This window comes from Xiphophorus hellerii, chromosome 11, assembly GCF_003331165.1.
Source record: "Xiphophorus hellerii strain 12219 chromosome 11, Xiphophorus_hellerii-4.1, whole genome shotgun sequence".
NCBI classification, from domain to species: Eukaryota; Metazoa; Chordata; class Actinopteri; order Cyprinodontiformes; family Poeciliidae; genus Xiphophorus; species Xiphophorus hellerii.
This window is the reverse complement of record NC_045682.1, coordinates 20,382,014-20,405,526: the sequence shown is the minus strand read 5'-3', so window position 1 is coordinate 20,405,526 and position 23,513 is coordinate 20,382,014. Positions and strand designations below refer to the sequence as shown.

At 38.9% G+C, this 23,513-nt stretch overlaps 1 protein-coding gene across 7 annotated transcripts; it reads left to right on the top strand.

Moving 5' to 3' along the window:
* The first annotated feature begins 1,629 nt into the window (after positions 1-1,629).
* Positions 1,630-21,488, top strand: map6a (microtubule-associated protein 6a). 7 transcript variants are annotated; one of them, XM_032577215.1, is made up of 5 exons: positions 1,635-2,925; positions 12,888-13,101; positions 14,040-14,217; positions 18,560-18,670; positions 20,954-21,099. In XM_032577215.1, exons 1-4 carry the CDS (start codon positions 2,225-2,227, stop codon positions 18,631-18,633), a joined length of 1,167 nt encoding a protein of 388 aa, XP_032433106.1. In that variant the 5' UTR covers positions 1,635-2,224; the 3' UTR covers positions 18,634-18,670; positions 20,954-21,099. The 7 variants fall into 7 exon arrangements, with proteins under 7 accessions (XP_032433103.1, XP_032433105.1, XP_032433104.1 ...); XM_032577210.1 differs by having other exon boundaries at positions 1,637-2,925; positions 14,040-14,254; positions 20,954-21,488; XM_032577212.1 differs by lacking the exons at positions 18,560-18,670; positions 20,954-21,099 and adding an exon at positions 14,495-18,050 and having other exon boundaries at positions 1,630-2,925.
* The last annotated feature ends 2,025 nt before the right edge of the window (positions 21,489-23,513 follow it).

The following is a 23,513-nucleotide window of genomic DNA, read 5'->3' as shown; positions in this document are numbered from 1 at the left end:
GGTAGGTACTGTTAAGAAACGGAGCAATGGATTGGCCTTCTGATAAATATTTCTCTTTGACAACATCCCAGATGAATAATAAATTCACTTCAGATGTCTCATTATGTTGAATTCCCCGTCTCACTGATGAAGCAAAAAATATAAGTGAAATAAAAGCATAAACATAATGTTTGGAGGCAGGCTGTCGGAAAGCACATATGCTCATTCTGTATTCAGACACTGTAAGTGTGTTATGGCCAGTGTGAAACAAGTCCTCTGGGTGCGTAATCAGCTCATATTATTCATGTAATCCACTGTTTGCTGACAGTGTAAAAAAAAAAAATCATGAATCAGTAGGTTACTGATGATCAGCGCAGTAGCAGTAACTATTTTACACACTTTGATTTAAACAACTCCCCACTTTCATTTCAAAAACATTCTCATTATACAGCAGTTTGTGGCAGCAAAGTGTTTCTAATGTTTTTGTGTCAAATGTTCAAGAGCAAAATTCAATGCTTGTCATAAGTATTTGTACCCCTCAGACTGTTCACATTTCATCGCGATGTTTATCAAACTTTAATGTACTCAATCCGGATTAACGCTTTATTTGACTGAGTGAGCATAACACTGACATGACATCTGTCATGAACATGAAGGAGTCTTTATGGATGACTGTGGTCATGAAGTGTTATTCAGTAAATAATGACACTTTTAATACAAAGTTGCTCTAAAAGTTGCATTAAAATGTCATCATTTGCGAAATAATGCAAAGCTGGCACTTTTAATTGAGTTTCAGTGCAACTTTACAATAAAAGTGTCATTATTTACTGAATGACATGTCATGACAACAGTCATAGACATTCATAAAGACTCCTTCATGCTCATAACAAATGTTATTGTCATGAGGTGTGGTGAGGGTTGGTGAGGGAGACGCAGCGGACCCAGGTAAGATGAATTATGATGATTTAATGATGAAACATAGTCCAAACAACGAGCTGCAGGCACATCGAACACACTGACCACGAATAGACTGAACATTGACGAGGACCCGACGAGGAACAAAGAACACAGGTGGAGTTAAATACACGGGAGGGTAATCACAGAGACGAGACACACCTGGGAACAATCAAGGGGAGGACAGGACAACGAAGAGACTCAAGGACACAGAAACTCAAAATAAACATAGAAAAACACAGATCCTGACAGTTATGTCATGTTTATGACGGTGTCATGTCAGTCTTATGCACACTCTGTCAAATAAAGTGTTACCCAGGAGAGTATGTGATAGACCAACATAAAGTAATGTATCATTGTGACACACACACCTACATACATACTGTAAGTGTATGTATATACACTTACATATACTTATGTGTGTATATATATACACACATAAGTATATATATGTAGTCAATTCGTGTGTATGTATATATACATATATATATATACATATATATGTATATATATATATACTATATATATATATATATATAAATATATATATATATATATATATTCGTGTATATTCATACACACAAATTGACTACATATATACTGTATATATATATATATATATATATATATATATATATATATATATATATATATTTTCAATTCGTACCTTTTTATGTCAAATATTTATGTCCACAATCTATCTATACTATATCGTACTAAAGTTTGCGTCAAAGGTTCTGCTGTATTTCAAAATTGCACATTTGTAGCAACCGCGTTTCTAGTAGAAATGCTTCTTATTTGTTTCAAATGTAATTTCTTACGCTATTTTCGTTTCTATTAAATAAAAGCGACTGTATTCTCGACTGTAACAGGAAGGTCATCATAGCTTTAACACTGGCGCTAAACAGGAAGTGAAACTCTCCAGCTTGACTTATATTTTCCGCTTCGGTTCCGTCAGTGTCTCCGGGATGCTGAGCAGGCGGGCGGGGCCGTTATTCCTTGCAGTGCCCTGATGTAGCAGGGCGACCAGAAGGGACACAGAAGGAGCAGCGGACGGTTCTCACGGTTCAGTTTGTGATTTCATTTTTTTAATCTTCAGCATTCTTCAGATTAAATAGGATACATATGCAGTCTTAACGTCAAAAGCGTCGGAGCCTTGATTTTCGGACATCTTGATTTTCTCACATCACTGTATCGGAGAGCGAAACCGTATTTTTCTGTCGTGTCAGCCTGATTGGAAGTAGAGCTATTTGTCTGTTTTTCTTTTTAGTGGAACTCTAAATCCCACAGCATGGCGTGGCCCTGCATCAGCCGGGCGTGCTGCATGGCCCGGTTCTGGAACCAGCTGGACAAGGCTGACATTGCGGTGCCTTTGGTCTTCACCAAGTACACGGACGTGTCGGAAATGCAGCACATCCAGCTGCAGCCGTCGCTCCATCCTCCCCAGGCCCGGGTCGCCATAGAAACGCAGCCGTCGCGTGCGGAAACCCGCTTGGCGAAAGCGTCGCGCGGGCCGCGCAGGTGCGTCTCGGAGGAGCGCGTGTGCAGCTCGGTGATGCGCGAGGACTTCAAACACTGGAAAGTGCGGCCCGAGCCCAGCTGTAAACCCAGGAGCGAGTACCACGAGCCGGAGACACCGTTTAACACCGAGACCCAGTACCAGAAGGACTTCAAGCCCTGGCCCATCCCGAAGAGGTACGACCACCCCTGGATACCCAAACCCCCACCGAGCGTCGGCGACCACCACCGACCCAGGCACGTGAAAAAGCACGTAGCGCTGGATGCGGAATGCGGCGTGGAAAAGGGCGCCATTGCCGACAAGGTGCAGGAAAAAGACCTGCTGCAGGGGCAGGAGAGGAAAAAGCGGTCCAGTAAGCAGGAGGGGCCGAAAAAGGTGGTCCTGAAGGTGGAGGCAGAAGGCAGGGGGAGGGCGGCGGTGGATGCCCTGAACCGACAGATCAAGGAGGAGATCTCAGCTGGCACCTCCTATAAGTAAGTTATTACTCCCCGTTTGTTTGTGTGTGTTGATCAAAGTGGATGAGACCGGCCGTCAGGTGCATACAGGGATAAGGAGGTCATAAAAAAAATGCTATATAGTTTATAATTAACTGTATTTATTGTCAGGTAGTTTGACTAAAAGTGAATTTATTGCACTACTAATATTTCCGATGTTATCGTCAACTTTAATCCAATGCAGGTGGATCTTTTGCTTAGTACCTTTACAGATGTTTATGGTTGAATTGTGAGAATTATGCCATTTTGGCAAAACATACTTTAAACCATAAGTTTACATACACTGAATTAAAAATGAGTTTCTATCTGAAAATGAGACCAAACTTCTCCTGTTTTAGGTCAGTTAGAATTACCTGAATGCTTTCTGTTTGATAAATAGCACAAAAATGAGAGAAATAATATGTCAGGAATTAGTTTTATAGGCGTTTCCAAGGACGAGCCAGACTCCACAGTTCACTTCCTGACATGTTGGCTGCTTTCCTCTGACTTTCCCATTATGTCAAATAAGACAGCAGTGTGTTTCAGATGTGGCCTTAAAATGCATTCACAGGTTTATACTGCACAACCACACACAAATTTATTTTAAGTCTCATTTGATATATACAACATTTTATAAGAACTGAAAATTGCAAAGTGGATTGTAACTAAGTGCCACAGCGTTACGGAAAACATATAATACTGTGTTTTCCAGTATTTTGTGATATACTGCCGATTTAATAAAAAATAATAATAATTCTGACCTATTCTTCCTGTCAGTATGGTGGGATTTGGAAAACAGAAATAATCGTTGTTATTCTAACTGACCTTAATCAGGAAAAACTTTCTCTGATTTAACTTCAGACAGTGACAAAAAAAGGTATTTTTATTCGGTAAATGTAAACATCTGATTTCATCTGTATATATGCATAAGCTACATTTTCTTTTAGTCAATATTTGATTTAACAATAATAATAATATTATTAATAAAAGTATTTCTAAGCCAAAAATGGGGAAAACTTGAATAAGAACAGAATAAACAATCATGAAGGGAAGTTCACATGTTCTACCAGCTGTAGGACTCAAACAAAATCCAGATGAAACAGTCAATCATATATATAACTTAACTATAAATATTTGAGATGTTCAATAATCTTTACTACACATCTTGTTTTGGCCTATTAACTGAAATCTGAGTGCATAAGTTGAACATACGCTGCTTTCTTTGATAAACTGAGTGGATTTATTTTAAGGAAGACATTGTTGCAGAATTTCTCTTTGCAGGATCACTGTGAACTCATAAATCTGGCAATCGCTGCACAAACTTGTCCTTTCACGCTGTGTGTGTTTGTGTGTGTGAGCACATTAAATGACAATCAGCTTCAGTTTTCACCACTGAATGCCATTAGGCCGAATGAGACCAGCTGCAGGATGCTGCTAATATTTAGGTCCATGAGGCTAATCGCTTTTCTATTATGCAACGTTCCAGAGAATCATGGGGACGGGTGGAAGGATGAACATCAAGTCACGCATGTCATTGCTGTGTGCTGCATCTCCTCGCTGCATTTGAAAAGACTGGATTATGTTTATTTAAGCCTGAGCCACTGCATGATGCTCAATTGAGTTGTTTTCTTTGGCAGTTTTTCATGCTTTGTCTAGCTATAAAAATAACCAGTGGTATGTATAAGCAGAAAATTTGGCTCAGTGCTGCATCTGAGTAGTCTTTGGTGGGAAGTGTGACTCGGTTTTCGTAGGCAACAGGCACTGTGCTAGTGCATCAGCAGAGTCCTCCGGCTGTTTGGTGCCTGTGTTGGTTAGCAGTCAGCAGGGAGCAAAGCAGGGTCTCTCCATCAGCACTGGGTAATAAGAAGGGCTGCAGAAGCCAAGTCGACTCTGTTTTCATCTGCCTGCAAAGACAGTAAGGAAGTTACAGAGTATAGAAACAAAACTATAGTTCATGAGCAAATGGCTAAAATCATAAAGTAGCATTTTGCAGCTCAAAACATATTGCATTACTTCCATTTTTGTCAGAAGCAATAGAATGTTAAATTGATTTTTAAAAAGTAGCAGATATGCCCTTTTCTCTCTATTTTATACTCTAGCTTGTTCTTGCAGAATCATGTTTTCTACGTTTTATTGCCAAAAGTTTCCACCTAATTGTATCTTTGTAAGGTTACTCCTGTGTGGACCACGTGGATTTCTTGTGATCTTGGAGGCTTGGCTACATTTTTCAGTCACACTGTAGATAACATCTGTCATTTATTGTTAGGGGGTTTGAACTTTGGATTAACCTGCAATGATATTAATTTTCTACTTGCCTTAATGAGAGAACTATGTATCTCTAAAAAGTAATTCAGTCAGGTTGTTTAATTAAATTTTCCTTTGGGATTAATAAAGTATTTTTGAATTGAATTGTGTTTTGCAAAGCAGTCTCAGTGGTTAACATCAACCAGAAGGTGGCTTCTGAAAGCTGCTGGAGGTCAAGGCAAGACTTTTACTTCACTGACGAGCATCCGGCTTAATAATCCTGGGCCAGAAGAAGCCATAAGTGGTAAATCAGGACATAAACAAGTCAGCATTGCCAACTCTTAAGTTATTGTTTTTTGGTTGTTGTCTTTGTGACAATAGTGTTGGCTCCCATTGCTTAGAACCTTTAAAATCGATCCATCCATTTTTACCTCCATAATCAGTGTGCTGCTGTGTGTCGTCGACGTTCTTCTTCTGTGCATGCGAGTTACAACCATGTAAACGGTTTGTGACTGCCATTGCATTTAATTGCCATTGCATTTAATTAGTAGTATTAATAACCATGTTTTTTTTTAAAAAGAGGATTTCAGTAAAAAAAAAAAATCTAAATTGAGTATTAGGCAACGTTCACACGTTGGGTCTTAAGTCATTTTATTGTGAAATAACAGTGAAATCCTCTATGGCTGCAGAGCTGTGTAATGCCTACTGCTCTCAAATGCAACATAACTGTTACAAACAAGTAATGATTGTTGAAGATAGTATGAATAAAAATGAATGATCTTGCAATCTAAGGGTTAACAGAAAAGATTTATTTCCCTCATAGATTTTTCTGGACAGAACTGTTATTTATTTTTGAAAAGATCTTGTCCAAACAATTGGAGTATCTGGTAATACAGCACAGTTTTCCATGTTTTAAGTGTTCAAAAACAAAACAAAAAACACATGCATTGAAATTTGCAAAGGAGTAAATGAGACATTGAATACATTGTACTGATATCTCTGTAGGAGTTGTTTTAGTTTTTCAGCGATGCAGGTAAAAGCAGCACAAATTTGGGCTGAGAAGTAATTACTTTAATTTTTCGTTTTAATGTATTCAGAAAAAAAACAGTGATTGTCCAAAAAAAAAAATCTGAATCTGCATAAACTGGTTTGAGCAGGTTAGAAATATGATTGGTTCATCTCTACAAGTACTTGATACCAGTGTCAAAGTACTTTATGACACCTAGCAGATAAAAACCCACTTGTCTTCCTTGCATGACTCTCATTTACTCCTGGCTATTTCCTGACTTTCATTAGATTCTCTTTGAGAACACACAGTTCTTTAAAACACAAAGGCTCCTTCTTGTACCTGGGAAAACTGTTAAAGGCATTTCTGTTTTTGCTAACCACAGCATTCACCAGCATATTTTCTCTGACCATTATGCTTTAAATGTCATTTTTGTGTAACAATAAATGAGGCGAAAGCTGCTGTTGGCGCCTTTGTTCTTGTTTTCGTTCTGCTACCCACTCTGTTTCAAGACAAAAGCTATTCTTCGTCCTGTCAGCCTCGCATGCTTTTTTATGTCAATTTAATAAAAAGCATTTAAAATGTAGGGCGAGGAAACAAGTATTGAGGAAAGAAATGCACAAAGAAAACACGAGTCTTTCAGGTTCAATGGGTTCAGTTACTGATATATTTTATAATTTGTGTCACTAATTATTGTTTGACACATTTCTCTGAGCAGTAAAATCTCAGGAGCTTCCTGGTTTAGTTTTCTTTCTTTTTTTGTTTTATAAAACCATAAAACCTCACAAAGGATGTCAGATAAACTCCCAATGACCGCCAAATATGTCACATTTACTAAAGAGCGCTATTAGGTGTAGCTGCATTTGCATTGATCCGTTTTCAGGTCTAAACTGTTCTGAGTGTCGATAGACTGTGAACGGAACAATCTCATACTCTGCCACATTTTGGCGGGAGGCAAAAGCTTTGAAAGACAATTGATTCTGTTCCTCAAAATAAAACCCACTTGTGTTCTGTTGTTGTCTTGGTTCAGAACATTCTCTGGAAAAGCTGCTTGTCTTATGTAACTGCTCTAATCTGGATTTGTCTTATCTGCTCACACAGATTTGACAGCGAAATGTATTCCGATTAAATCTGATGCTGAAACTCTTTAACCCTGATGTCAATTCAAACAGAAACTAGCTCAATCCTGCCTGTGGTGTTTCAGTAATTGTGATTCATGAAATATTCCCTTTTAACTGTAGAAGTTGCAAAACCTTAAGCAGTTCTAGAGGTTTTTAGGCGGCACAGAGAGAAAGGAGGGAGCTGCTGAGCAGAAACCAGAAGCTGCACCAGCTGACACAACAAGAATGGCTGCTGAGAATGAAAGCTGGGGCTCTGTGCACAGGGAAATCGATTGCCTGGATGACTTAGACTGAGGCCGGCTGGTGCTTTATCTCTCACTAGTGTCGGTGTGGAATTACAGAGAATCACCAAGAGGAAAATTTGTCTTCGCAGTATCAGTGCACAGATTATAGAGCTTGTAAAAGAAGCTGCAACTGTCAGACAAATTGTCATGAGGAGAGGTGAAAGGCTGAACTGTAATCAAAACTCAAATGCACAAAGAATCCAAGCAAAACTAAACAAGAAGGGATGAAATATAAAGGCTAGATCTAAGATAAAGTAAATAACAGGGGCATAATCAAATACAAACTCAAACACCTCACAATTATGACAGTAATAACATTAAACTGCATATAACCCTGCATATCAAGCCGCTAAAAGATATAAATAATAGAGAAATAACAGAGCTAATAACCAGAGGACAAGCCAGAAATGTATGGAAGAACTGTTTTTATTTTTCAAAAGAGATTTCAAAGTACAGTAACACGGTAATAGACATGCAGGAGTTTTCAACTACAATTTCTGTGGCAATTTTGCACCCTATGAGAGTTCTGTCTGAAGGATTTCACAGAGAAATAATTTGTTTTTTCAAGCTTACAACAGCATGCACAAATTTTTCTGCACTATTCTGAGACCAGATGGTTCTTATTTTAGCCGTTTTGTGCATGTGTAATATTGCTGCTCAGCACAGTTGTTCACTATACATTAAGGCACAGGCTTTTGCCAAATCTAACTCTGAGATTTCAGACAGTGGTTATATTCAGAAGCACCTTGTTACCAAGGTCATTGTGGCATAATACAGTGAGGTTATTGATTAATTTAGCTTCACCTCCATTAGGCACGAGTGTTGTTCCTAGATTACTTACTTTCATTGATTTTACAGATAGATAAAGTTGTGTTTTCAGACAAACAGTGATTTCCCATGACGACACTTAAGGTAGCATGTAGAAGATGAAGAAAAGTACTCCAATAACCAAGCCCTGGGGAACACCATGAATGAACACCACCATGCAGAAATCCCCCCACTCACCAAGCTGAGATTTGAACCCAGGACCTTCTTGCTGAAAGACAACAGTACTGCCCCACTGTGCAGACTCTGTACCAACAGGTTGCACCGTAACACAAAAATTCAACAACAAAGATGCTTTTAGATGCCATTAGTGGAGCAAACGTGGGCTAAAGCTTCTTGAAATATTTATTTCCCATATTTTTTTACGTATTAATACAATGTCACAATCATGCAGGTTTAATAACAATACAGGTTCTAAACCTTCATTATTATTTTTTTTACCTTATTTAAGGCATCTTTAGTTTCTGTGTTGTTTTTCTGATGAGACACCACTGGACTAAAACAAACCTTTCAGTTGATTTGACAAAAGGTAGGACAAAATAGAAAGAAATGAAGTTGACCCATTTAGAGCAGCACCAACGCATGTTCAGCTGTGGGTTTCAAAATTCACCCAACCCATGAGAACAAAATGATACGAGATTCAAATCTTAATTTAAGGCAGTTTTTCCCAACCCTAACCCAGAACGCATCGTTCTGGTTGAACGATGTGTGTGCCCAGTTGATTTTTTTTTTCTTTTTTGGAGGGTGGTGAGTTATTGTAGTCCATAGGGGAGCCCAGAAGAAAAACTTTGGGAACCACTGAATTAAGGGACACTATAATTTCCCAATTTTTTGTCTTTGCCATTTTCTCTTAAACATTTGGCCTAACAGCTGTTTTAAAACACTTAGAGCAGTTCAACTCATGTTCAGCTGGTAAAATCAAAAGGGTATTAATTTGGGCTGACATGATTAATCTGATTAATCGCGATGAATCCAATATGGAAATAATTGTCAACTAATTCAGTAATTGATTAATTGTTAAGAACTGAATTATTTTTTTATGTACTTTCAATTTTGTATAACGTAAGCTGAAGTGGTTAAATTAAAAATCAGCAGAAAGTGCCATTTTTTAATCCAATTAATCATCAGAATAATTGATTACTAAAATAAGAAAGATCCATTACAATTTTTTGATTTTTGAAAATCAGTGCAAAGTAGAGAAATGAAGTGGTTGCAGTTCAGAGTTGTAAAATGTTGAAGTGGATAATTTGGTGCAAATCAGATATGAAACTTATTTTAATGGAGAGCAGTGCATGTGAACTCAAAAGTAATCAGGATTCTGCCTTTGCCCAGGCTGACTTGGTAGCCTGGTTATAATCTGAAAAGTTCAGACAATTTTATGCTTCTGCCCCATCCCCCTAAGCAACATTCAATCAGGGCAACAAATCCAAGCTCTTATAGATATATATATATATATATACACCAAGATACCTCATTTAGATACAGGTGACCGCCAGAGAATGTCTCATGTTGGCTCAAGTAATCTAAAATATCCCATGCCAAAGGGTTGTACCTTCTTGCACCATCTAATTCTTGCTGTAATGTATTGCCAAGTTTAAAATGCATGAGGGTTAATTCATGTCTCCACAAAAATTCTAATTATCTTCCCAATCCATTTCTCTAGAACAGCGTCAAAATGGGGAAATGATAGAATTTATATAGCACTTTTCTGGTCATACTGAACACACACAATCATACACCTTTACGCAGATCGGTAAGTTTCTTACTCAAACCCAAGTTAGTTCTCTATGTCCTCCTCATAGTCACATTCTACTTTTACTTTTAGACCGGTTCTGTGGTTTAAGATGTGTGTAGGCGACTTTGTACCCCATGAGCTCAGGACTGGACATTACCCTGACCCAGCTGTCCCTCCATGAGTGCCACTGTTCGGTTGGACAGATGAGGTCTTTCTCTGAGCATCCATTCTCTATGACAGAAGGTCAGCAGGGTCAGCTCTCCAAAACAGGTTTAGCCACACAGAATATCGGGGAGGAAAATTACACAGACTGGCTGTGAAAACCTCCATAGTAAGAATGTGGAAATAAGAGTCGAACTAAAATGGAAATATTCCCTGTAGTTTTATGATTATTTATTAATCACTTCCAGTGTATGACTTGTTTCAGATAAAAACCATATTCTTTGATTTTTCTCTCAAATTGCATTCATTTTATTTCAGAAATTTGACTTTTCCCTCAGTTAAATAAAGGCAGTTGATACCAGGAAGTCACAGCACATAAAACATTCAGAGATTGGTATGTTTTTATTTTATTTTACATTTTAAATGTTTGCCTGCTTCAGCACATCAGAATCAAAGAATTGGGTTACCAGCAGAACCCTGTAGAACTTGAGTGAAGGCTCAGGAGGTCATTTAAACCATTTGATCAGCTGCAGCAGATTAGGACACATCTAAAAGTTGCAGGACTCTGTCCCTGGAGGACAGACGCTTAAAACACTGTTTATTTTATTTTTTTTTTTTAGCTTCAATAGTTCTAATTCACGCATAAGTGGAACATATTTGTATTAATAATGCGCTGATTGAATACTGGGTTTTATACAACGTTGACCTGCCGGCTGCAATTTTAGCCAAATATTGTTTAAGGGCAATAATATAAGGAGATATAAGGAACAGCTTTCATAGTATTTCTTTCTAACCTTTAAGGACAAATAATCATCTTTAGGGATGCACAATATATCCCTGAGTTAATTTGCTTCAGGTAATCAAATGTATTTATGCTTTTTCAGCACAAATTAATAAACTTAATATATTTAATTGCTTAATTTAATTACTTGTAACAAATTAACTTACGTTTGTTATTTTTCAGTGCACCACTAAACAGCTTCTTGCAGCTCTGTGCTTCTTTTGACATATTTTAAAATATGCTTCTGTTTCTGAAATTAGCATAACTTTGCGTGTCATTCACTCCGTAACTGTAGTCCATGTTGAAGTGTGTTGTTTTTAGGTAGCGCTTAGCTATGATGTGTTCACTGGTCGGGAAAATATCCTATTTTTGAATTTCAATCAGGGACGATCAAGAGGAAAATCAGCCAACTGATGAACTGCCCTTCAAATCAATATTTTTCTAAACATTATCAATGAAGACAAAACTGCTGCTGTTTAGCAGAAAGTTGCAGCCCAGTGACGCTGAACGCAAAGTTTTTAATCTTAGTACCAAGAACCTCCTGATCTGAGAGACACAGGCTGTATTGTTACGCAGTCATATGTTGATGAATAGAAGTGATGTTACAGCGCAGACCGGTGTTTCACACTGTGAACCCTGTCTGTTCTCACAATCTGCCCCTCTTTCACTAACACATGCACACACTGGTGTCATGTGGTCGTGCTGTACTCCTGGCGGTGATGGCAGTTGTATAACATTTCTCTGCATCGAGGCGTCTTGGCCCATTGCAGCCTCAGAGATGCACTTCAGTCCTGTTATATAATGCAGGATTCTCACTTCTGTTCTGCAGCTTTTTTTCTGCACTCAGCAGCCAAGGTATTGTTACTGTTAGCAGCCTGTGTGCTGCAGATGGAAAGCTTTATAAAGCAGTGAGAGACTATACATTATGAGCTGACTTTATTTTTAGAGTAATGAGATGAAAAGGTCATGGTAGATGGGCTGTGTTGGGGTTTTTTTCCTTCTACTTTTAAGACTTTATTTTCTTTGTTTACTTCCTGTTTACCCCATTCTGCTGTGGCAAGAAATACACATTAACAACTCGTTTTTTTACACCTTAAATGAACATTTTGATCTCTTAGAGTATTATAATAAAAACCACGCTCAACAATTGAGTTAGCTTTCTGGGTTAGAGGTCACTTCTGTAACAAAAAGTTTCAGTTTTAAAAGTTTTGTTCTTCCTCTGATTTTTGCTTTTTAATTCCTCACTGACAGAATAGTTTTCCTTCCTCTGTAGCAGCTTCCACACCTAAGAGTTTTGTTCTGAAAGGGATTTATTAGCAGTGAAGCAAAAAGTGGGAATGCAGTATCCGCACTGTGCTAGAGTGTATGCCAAAAACATTGGTAAAAAAAAAAAAAAAGTATACTTGGCATTTTCTGTATCTAACAGTTGTTTGTGTAAATAACATTGTCAATAACGAGGGGAAGGAGGTGCCTGTCCACATACACCTCAGAAAGCACATAGTAGGTTACTATGACTGCGTATTAGGGCCATTGCACATAGAAAAGAAAAAAAGAGGAGCAAATTTTTATGAAAAAAAAAAACAAGAAAATTTATGAGCTACAAAGGTTGAAAATTTTCTAGAAAAAAACTCAGAAATTTTGAGATTAACCTCAGAAATTTTCTAGAAAAAACATGTTTTTAATTTAAAAAAAATCTGAACTTTGTGGCAGAAATTGACTCATTTTATCTGCCTACAACGGCTCTAAGACCAAACAAATCCTTGATTTGGTTTCATGATACCTTTTTGTTGCTTCCTCCCAACAGAACCGAGTTCAAGGCGTACAAAGACGTGAAGCCAGTAAAGATGATTCGGGCAAAGTCTCAGTACCTGCCTCCAGATGAAAAGACGAGCTTAGAGACCAGCTACAGCGCCAACTTTAAGGCACTAGCTCCACTGCAGCCCACTGACAACAAGGCCCAGGAGAGGAGGAGGATACGCAGTTTGTACAGCGAGCCTTACATCGACCCCAGCAAACAGGTAAGAACAAACTCACCTGACTACGTAGTGTAGTTCTGAATCAGCAAGAGTGATTTCCATTGAAACCCTTTCCTATCTCACCTTCACGTTTCGCTCATTTCCTTGTGGATCTGTGCAAATAAGGAACTGACTTACATCAGAGCTGGAGACAAACACTTCTCTACTATGCAGTGTTTTCCAAAGCATTCATATTTTTTCACAGTTCTAAGTTTGTCGCTAAAGGAAATTAATGAATTACATGATGCATTAAAATGAGTTTGATCATTTCCACTCTGATGATTGATAGTTTTTGAAGGGCAATTTGGTTTACAGACATCATAATCCGTTTTATTTATGGTTTCAGTTGTGTGTGCTTTTTATATCCGTTTTATTTATTCCTTTTGATTATCATGTTTTATTTCTTTTGGATATTTCGTTTTGCTACAAAATTCAAGTTTATTGGTCTCTGAGAGAGCAGAATTTCATCATTATGCCATTATCAATAAATTACTTGAAAATAGTCTCAAAACAACAATATGATTGTTAATCGCAGTTGTTACTAGGACAATTTATCATCCAGCAAAGTTTGTTATGGGGACAAATTCATTTGGGCTCACACATCTTGCTACATTGCAACCACAAACTTCAGTTTATCTTGTTGGAATTTTCTGAAAGAGCGACATAATCAAATAGAAAACATGTGGCTATCAGCATATTTTTTATTACAAACAAAAATCTGAAAAGTGTGGCGTGCATATGCTACTACTCTACAACATAAAAGCCCAATAAAATGACATTTGTGGTTGGAACGTGACGAAACGAAACAATTCGAAAGCTACACATGCGTTTGTAGGGCGCTGTGTAGACTTGTGTTGTGTTGAAACGTTTATAATAATAATAATCAAACATGGGGCCTATTTCAGCTCAGGAATCACCTGTTTGCTGTCTGACATCCTTAGGTTGACAGGTATAGTGTCCCACGCTCTAAACCTAAAAAGTCTGGAGCCGCAGCAGCAGGCCAGGGTAAACCGGTGAGGAAAGCCAAAGATAAGCAGAGCGCCGCACTGAAGGGCTCCAAGAAGACGACCTCGGAGAACCAGCCCGAGAACCGGCCGGCGGTCGGGGACAAGGAGAAAAGTAAAGAGATCAACAACAAACTGGCTGAGGCAAAAGAGTAAAAACCATTTAGCACTACTTCTCCTTTTTCTTTTCTTTCTTTTTGTGGGACACAAACCCAGAGGCTGCAAAATTGGTTCCAAGTTTTTGTCTTTGTTTTCGTCCTTCTCTAGCTGCTTTCTTCTTCTTCTTCTTCTTCTCTGTTCTCTCACTACCTCCTGGCTACATTTCTACTCCAGTAACATGTCAGGGTGTGAACATGACATGTCATTGCTCTTCCTGTCTCACTCTGTACTAGATCGCTATAGTAACGAGTGGGTGGAAGCATCCTCTTTCCTGTCTCCGCCATTTGATGCCACCCACCTCCCCCCACTCCACTCGCCTCCATCTCCAGGTTGCCATGGCTACTTGGCTGCCCGGCCAACCAATGGATGACTTTTGTTGCATGGGCCCATTTACAAGCACGTCTGAAGGGTTGGCTTTGATCAGCTGAGCAGATTGCTTTGTAGAGTTTATCAAGGATTTATCTTTTTTTTTTCTTTTTGTTTTTTTGAGGGAGGAGGGCTTGAAGAAAAAATGACTCATATTGGCTCTTTTGAAAAATCTTTTTTTTTCTTTTTTTTTTTTCAAGATGCAAACTGGAAAATCTTTGATAAATGTCCAGCTTGGTTATTCATGATGTGTGCGTGTGATCCACAGCTTGTTTTGTACTCGCTCTGTTTGCCTTTCTATCACTGTCTCTAAAAGCGTGTTTGGCAATATCACCATCTCTGCTTTGGTAAATGTGAACTCTGGTAAAAAAATTTTTTTAAAAATGTCATTTTCTGATAGAAAATGTCTTTAATTCATCTGCAGATCCTGTTCTCCCATTCATCATCTGCTCCTTTCATGTAAGCCTCATTCATACCGCAGTACTTTGGGACACCCAGTTTGTTCTGAAAGCAACGTTTAGGTTACATTAAACCGATTATGCATTAAGGCCCATTCTGTCAGAGAACAGAGGAGGATTCCCTATGAATTACATAATGCTGTAATGCAGACGTAACCCTTTTAAACCACAGTACTATCATTTCTCATAATAAGGGTTAGGGAGGGAGCCACTCAGAGGAGCTGGGAACTGTTCATGTTTGTTTCCTGTGTGTCTGTCACACAACGCTCGCAGCTTTCAGCCTGACTGCTCATAACTCAGTGGAATCACCTCCGACACTCCCTTTATTAGCAAAGCTCCTCCGTCTGAGAGGCCACAGTTATGTGACTGTGTTAATGCAGAGACACACACCTCCCTATTCGGCCTTTTTTGTTATGCACTGATGTTATTTCACTGGCTTGGGACGACAAGAAACAGATTATAATTCAGCTTTTAAATTATTCATACACAGGTGCGCAGTGACAGAGATGTCAATGTTCAATCTACTTCAGATATTAGGGATAGAAAGTTGTTGTTTTGTTGGTTTTAAATGATAACTATGAAAACAAACACCGCTAGTAAAAAAAAAACAACAACAAAAAAACAGACATATACTTGGACTTTCTGCACCACAGCATTTTTTTTACTTTGTCTTTACAGCTGGGTTTATAATAGTCAGTGAAGAAAGTCAGATTTATTTTCCAAACCATTTATTCTGGTGTGACTCTCTGAAACTAATGGTGGGACTCGATTAAAGTTTCTAATTGAGTTAATTGCAGGGTCTGTAATTAATTAACCGCAATTATCCCCTTTTTAATCAAAACCTAAATATCATGAAAGCAAGCAACATTGTTAATTAAATAATTTAAAAATATATATTTTCTGAATAAATAGAGGTCAACAACAAAGATATTTATTGTTTTTAATTTATTGCTTGTGCGTCAGATTTACTGGCATGCCAGAAACCCATGAATCCAAAGGTTCCTGGTGGAATTCTTGTATGTAAAATTTGATTATTGGCGTTAAAAGTATTTAATGCATTGAAATCAATACCGTTAACTAACTAAAGTAACAGGTTAAAGTCCCAGTGCTAATCAAAACTGCTACTAATTTTGCTAATGTTAAAATGCGTTATTTCAAAAAAAAAATTTATTCAGCAGCCTTCACAATATGTTGGACTTAAAGTTAGCATTAGAGATGCTGGTGAGCGTAATCAGATAGTGTTTAACAGTGACAGGTCCAATCTACTTCTGTTTAATAAGCACACCATGCTAAATGCTAGCAGGTCACATAGACAACAGCAATGTTTGGTTTGGTAACTCTGTTACTGAGTAAAAAAAACACTAGGCTGGCTATTTCCAGTTACACTGTTGTGTTAAAAATGACATTAGGGAAGAACTGAGATGTGTCAAGTTTTGAAAAGAAAGCAGTAATTTTTATGACATGTCATCTAGACTGAAAGATCAAGAGTTTCAGCAGATAACAGGAAGGCTTATTGGAGCTGTTTTATCCTCCCGAACTTCTGTCTTCTGTTTTTGATGGAAAATGCTGGATTTGGAAATGGCAGCCTTTCAGAAATCTTCAGACAACCATCCACATCCTGTGGAATATAATGCAGCTTTAGCTATGCTAGCCTCACGCTCTGTGGCGATTGCTAAAGACAGAATAAATTGTAAAACCTACAATCATTTTGACCTTGTTTTTAGCTAATAGTAAAACCCTGATGCATAGGAACTGCTCTTTCACACAGCAGCGTTTCTCCTGGTGTAAATAATTAACGACTGCCCACAGCTAGAGGGCTAGAAAATACATTAATAATTGTATTCTTTTATTCTCTTCTAGTGTATTTTTAAAAGAAAATCAGTCTCAGCCCATCAAAGATCTAGAAAAACAGAAGGTTGAACATTTATGGAAGCCTATTTCTGCCACAAAAGGAAAAATAAAAACCCATAAATATGGATGTAAATTTGTTTTTCACTGAAAGTAGAAATGACCTTCAAAGTCAGAATTAACTTCCTATCTCATTATCAGATTATAACTAAAACTTTCATTTTCATGATTTTGACTTTGAAAGTAGAAATTATGACTTCCTACCTAATAATTAGGACTTTTATCCTTGAAAGTATGACTTTAAATCTCATAGTTATGACTTCCTGTTGGACTTGTATTTTTTCATTCATGGCAGAAATAGGCTTCCATAAACATTTGTCCAAAGAACTGATCGGTGTAAAACTTTATTGGTGTTAGGATACGTGTTGTAGCCTGACACTCAAATTAGCAAAGTAATTTCTTCATTTTAACAGAGTTATCATTTCTACACCTGTTCTTATTCGTGGTACAATCTCAAATTATGTCTTCTTGCAATTTTGTTACCAGCTGGTAAAATAAATTATAGATGTCTTGATATCGGATGGATGCTTCTAAGGTCAGACTGTAAAAAAACTCAAACAATCCCGGACGTCTTGGTCAGGATACAACACTGCATCCCGTTCTTGGGTCCATCAGAGCTGTAAAGCCTCGTTCTCTGTGTCACGCCGCCACCGCTTTGTCTGCAGCTCAACATCCCCTTCATTCAGAATGACTGAAAGTTGTGACTCCTCGCTCTGTCTCCTCAGCAACCATCACCACCGCACACATTCAAGCTGAACACCAACCCCATCTGGGACATGGGCCCGACTCATTAGCATTTTGCAGCCTTTGATTGGTGTTTGGGGAGGGTGAATGGGTGAGGATACGGGGAGGCGGGGGCACCTTGTCTTGTAAATGTAAATTATTACACCACACACTCGGTGCTATCTATATGTATTTATTAGACAAAAATAAGGATAGAAAGTATGCTAAAGAAAGCTATGTCTTGGACAAAAAAAAAACTGTGACGTGCTTGTGTTTTATCTGCTTGGTCTTAATGAAACATTCTAAATAAATGCAAAAAAAAAAAGGCAGAAAAGCAGTGTGTTCTTTGCTTCTTTTTGTTAAGAGGAATGGTTAAAGGTTAGTTGGTTGCAGGTGTCTGTCAGCGTGTCCCGGTCTTTGTCTGTGTGACAGACTACATTGTATCAGGTCTATCCACATGGAAGAGAATGTAGCTCTCACATCCCCCCACCTTTAACCCCTCCGCTACGCTTAGCTAAGAGTCGCCCCCCCATTCTGGCATGAGCCGAAGCTTCTTCTTTTCCGACACGCGCATGTTTCTCTGATGTGGGGGCTGAAGAATATATTATTCTTGCATCACTTTCCAATATATTCCAAGAACTCATTGGGTTTATGGAGCAACATGCGCGTGAAAAAAGAAGACGCTCATTCCAGAATAAACATGTCATGTGCTTCAAACAACCAAAAACACAGATGTGTGATAGACTTACCTCTCTCCTATATGTCATTTTTAACTATTATTACTAGATGATGCTGTGTCCAGTTTGTTCTGTGCTAATGAGTGACATTCTGATTCATTTGAAGGGTTGTGCTTAAACAGTACCACTACATACAACTCTGCCAGCCAATCCGAGATATTGGCTGGGTGCAGACCCTAAAGCAACACCTGTGGGGCTGTGCACTACCCGATCCCAGGTAAACCCAACGCCAGAAGCAAAAGAAAGCCAAACGCAGCCAGAAAACGCCTCTCATTCTCATTCATACCTGCTCATGGAGTCGTGATCTGCTTTCGTTTTTCGATTACAGTGGCACAGTTTTCTGATTTTTTTTTTCTTTTTGTTCTCTATTATTATTATTGTTATTCAGACCAAATCACCACATTGTCTTTGCTCGACTCCCCTCCGTGTTTCTCTTCCATATGGACACTAGAGTGGGAGGGGAGGGTGAGATGGAGGCCGTGTCTCACATCCCGCCCGCGGCTTCCCTTAAGGAGGCCTGAGGTGTAGTCCAGCCATCTCTTACCATTCCTGAACCAGCTCCTGTAATGCATCCGGCCTTCATGGTTTCTGGAAACTGCATGATTGAATCTGTTCCATTTTAAGAAGCAGTCCTCTCATATAGTGCCTTGCGAAAGTAATTCTATCCCCACAACCCGCAAACTCCAGCGCTTTTTATTGGGATTCTTTGCGATTAACCAAACCTAAGTGGCACATGGCTGTGAAGTGGGAAATGCGACATGGTTTTCGACTTATTTGACGTACAATCTGAAAAGTGTGGTGCGCTTTTTTTTAATCCGATGCCCCCTAAAAAAGCTCCAATGGTACTAAGTGACTTCAGAAGTCACTACATGAGTAAAGAGTTTAATTTAAAATCAGTCTACAGTAAGTGCAGATGTTCCCTTAATTAGCTATTAACTATGTAAAAGTAACTTCAGCAGATAAACACTGAATTTACAGTAAACATATTTAATATCTTTAATCAAACATTCCTCAGAGAATAGAGACCAAACAACAGCAACAACCCCGACATACAGCATGAGTTACAATAGACTGATTTAGCTTAAAACCGGGACGTCCAAACGTTTTGTCACGTGGACTAAAATCATCAGCTTAAAACAAGCTGACTTTGACTTTGAAGAAATATTTTGTCTGTTCTCAGCAATAAAAACAAGATGTAGGCCAGTCTGCATTTGAAAACACTTGCTGTATTTAGCCAAGTTTTAGTATAGCACTAAGAAGCAGATTTGGGTGCAGAGAGGTTGTACTGTTTAGAGCATAGGTCACTTAGTAGTAGTGACCTATGCTGACCTCTGTTGTCATGGTCACCATGACAACAGAGGGAAAGCAGAAAGGTTGGGAAAGATGTGTTCGTCTAAAAGTTTTCTAAGTAGATTTTAACTTAAAAGCCAAGTTTTGTCCTAATTTATTTCTTAAGCACCCTTGGTTTAAAGCATTTTCACAATTTAAACTGACCTAGTCAAAGTCCAAAGCTACATTTTTTTTTTATCATTTATGATGTGGCAATTGCAGACGCTGTCTATCGAAACTAACTGAACTTGAGCTGTCTTGAAAGCGAACGCTAGAATGAAAATCTGTGTGAACCGTGTATCATTTTCCATCCGCTTTATGCACAACTTCAGTTTTGGTGTTGCACATAGAGCCCCGATAAAAAAACATTTTCTAAAAAGAGCCAAGAAGTTTGTGAAGTTTGAAACATGACAGAGTGTCAAACAGCCGATGGGGGTGTCAACACGTTTGCAAGGTAATGCATGAGACGGGTCTCTCATGTGCTCCGCTCACATGAACGAACTCTCTCCCGTTCAGCCCAAAAAGTCAAAGTTTCATTTTTCTTCTGCACTTTACCCTCGTTTGCATTCGAATGTGTTTTCTGACGCATGCCACCACTGTTTTCTGTTGGACCTGCAATCTGAGTTTCACTTCTACGTAGTGGCCTAGGCCTTGCCCTCTGTCTTGAACAAGTGCTGAGCATGGAAATAAGATGGAGGGTGAGTGTGAATGGAATGAGGGAAGCAGCGCCTCCTCGGAAAGACACATTTCAGAGGAAATTGTAAGTGCATGCTAACGATGTAATCGCTCCTTCTGATTTGTTTTAAGTGAGATTTTCTTTTTCTTTTATCCCATTGTCGCACTGCATTTTTTTAGCGACCGTGAGACCCTCATTCCTCAAACGACAGCTTGGAAAGCGATTGGATGAAACAGGAGATTGAAATCTGAGTATCTGACAGTTTTTAAAGAAATTAATTGAGATGTTTGTTTGACTTTCTTTTTCTTTTTTTTAAAAAAAGCCCATTGTTAGCTTTATTTCTCTTTCTGAGGGCCCCGGTAATGAGCGGTCTCAGGGTGCTTAGCTCAACACGACGACTTTGTGTTTTTGTCCAAGGTAAATCCCTTATCCTCTGTCTCTTTTTGTCTCTGTCTCTGATATCTAAAAAAAAAAAAAAATTGTGCTGCCTCCTAGAGATTCTAAAGACGAGGTTCTCCGACCCAGTCATCATCATTCCCAGGGTGCTGCTGGAGGAGGAACACAGCCACTGCTGGAGGGAGGCGAGCCTCGGCGGAGCGGCGGCGTCGTTCGCTTTGCCCTAGACGTGACCCAGACCGAGTAGTTTGGCTCACGCGGACAGAGGCGGATTGGACCGTCGCTCTGCTGTGTATATACCTAGAATTTGAAGTTGGATAGGTTCAGGAGGCAAACCCAACAAAAGTGACAAAAGAAAAAAGAAAAAGTCTCAACCCTGCAGGAGGATAAGCAGCTCGTTGGAAAAGTGTTGGCGCATGTTCGACCGCAGCCTCCGGATCCGACGTCCTCGCCCTTTTGACCCCGTGGCATTACGACACAAGGTGCTACATCATTTTCTGGTCTCATCCATCCTGTCTGAAGAGCACACGTCAGCATTGTTAGTAGTCACGTCACACCGAGAAGTGCTTAATAACACCACAAAAACTGTACCACACATCGATCACTTTTAGTCGGAATAAATAAGTAAACCTACCTTCCTGTAGTGAGGCTGTTGTTGTTCTTTTTTTTCTTCTTTTTTTTGTGTTTTGAGGCTGAGAATATGAAAAAACGTCACAGAGGGAACAGCTCACAGCCTTGGTGGAGATTTTAGTGCCTTCTTCAAAATAACATCAAAGTTTTTCAATTTTGTACAACAGAAGCCGTCTTAGTGAATAAGCTTGACTGCTGACAGAAAGCCTGTGAAAATCAGACCTCTTCTTTTTAATTTCCCATATTATATGCATAGATTTTTTACAAAATGAACTTTTTCTCTCGCATACTTTTATTCCACTTGGTTTTTCCCCTTAGAAAAGCCCCCTTCATATTCTGTTTAAAACCTAATTTTCCTATATGTTTCACTTAGAGGTTCATTTTGCAGAACAGAACGAGGACAGACTGACTCCTGAGGGGTGTAAGTGCATTAATCAGCATGCAGAATGTAACAGACAGACATGGGAACAGGTGATTGGATAGCAGAAGTCACGATGACGCAAGGAATAACATGAATATTGCTTCTGGCTTGGGGACACTTTTACATAAACCGTTTAGTGCATTTAATCCGGAGAAAACCTGGGGGGAAAACGTAATTTCCAAAACCTGAGGTGCATCTCTGAAGCACACAAAGCAGAAGGCCATGTCAACCAGACTACATCTCAGTATTTCTGACCCGTTTAGAATAGTCCTACAAGGTCACAGACTGACAGTGCATCAGCTGAGCTCCCTGTCTGGGACGGGCTTCGTCACAGCTTCCTCTGATGGAGCAGATTGCTGATGAACACTTGGGGACGGGGTGGAGCTCCATGTGTCAGTCTTAATCAGCAAGTCAGCCATCTTCACGAGACTCTCATTTATAATTCATAATCCCGGAGCCAAGGTTTGAAATTGCCATGTTGTTGCTATTGTTATGACTCCACAACATGAAGACTACTATGAGCTCCCTCTTTATTTGGGATGTAAAATGCTTCAACCAGCAGCATTTTCTTTGATTTTTCTGTTTAATAAAAAACAGATAGGTATTACAACACATAGGCTCCAATGCAATGCCAGTTGCATAGGTGACTTGAGAGAAACCCAAGCTAAGATAGATGGTGAAGCTGAAGCAAATGATGGGTGACAACAATTTTTACAACTTTAACTGATATGAATTGGGTAAATTTTCTGTTTAAAATTCTAAAATGTATTCTGATTTTATCACATTAAGCAGATGTGTGATTTTCCTCCAGTTGTTTCACTGTCAGTCTGCAACCATGCTACTGTAGCTTACTGATGCTACTTTGGTTTACCTCTGCTACTGTAGCTTACCCATGCTACTGTAGCTTACCAATGCTACTTTAGGTTACCTATACTGCTTGAACTTACTCATGCTACTTTAGCTTACCGATGCTACTTTAGCTTACCTATGTTACTTTAGCTTACCAATGCTACTTTAGCTTACCGATGCTACTTTAGATTACCTATACTGCTTGAGTTTACCCATGCTACTTTAGCTTACCTATGATACTTTAGGTTACTTATACTGCTTGAGCTTGCCCATGCTACTTTAGCTTATCAATGCTACTTTAGCTTACCCATGCTAATTTAGCTTACCGATGCTACTTTAGCTTACCTATACTGCTTTAGCTTACCGATGCTACTTTAGCTTACCTATACTGCTTTAGCTTACCCATGCTACTTTAGCTTATCCATGCTACTTTAGGTTACCTATACTGCTTTAGCTCACCTGAAGCATTTCTGTCTTTCTGACTCCCAGTCCATGGGAGATTTTATTACTCCTCTCTGGTTTTAACTGGAATCAAGGTGAAGTATAGACTGTACTGCGAGTAGAGGCATGGTGGCGCTAATTGGTATGATTTGGCTGATTGCAAATCTCTTTGCCTTTTGATGGGTTTTGAGTAGAAAAACAACTTTCACTGTTACAGTATAGTAATAAACAGCTGTGAAGCATGAGATTGATTAGAAGTGTAAATAAAGGGCAAAAAACATCAAGAACAATTATTTGTGGTGTCACCAGACATATGTG

Bases quoted from the DNA above. Each gene is read 5' to 3' on its own strand.
- map6a (XM_032577210.1), top strand. From the start codon at position 2,225: ATGGCGTGGCCCTGCATCAGCCGGGCGTGCTGCATGGCCCGGTTCTGG. The intron at 13,102-14,039 runs GTAAGAACAAAC...TGACATCCTTAG, and splicing joins ACATCGACCCCAGCAAACAG to GTTGACAGGTATAGTGTCCC. The intron at 14,255-18,559 runs GTAAAAACCATT...ATTCATTTGAAG, and splicing joins AAACTGGCTGAGGCAAAAGA to GGTTGTGCTTAAACAGTACC.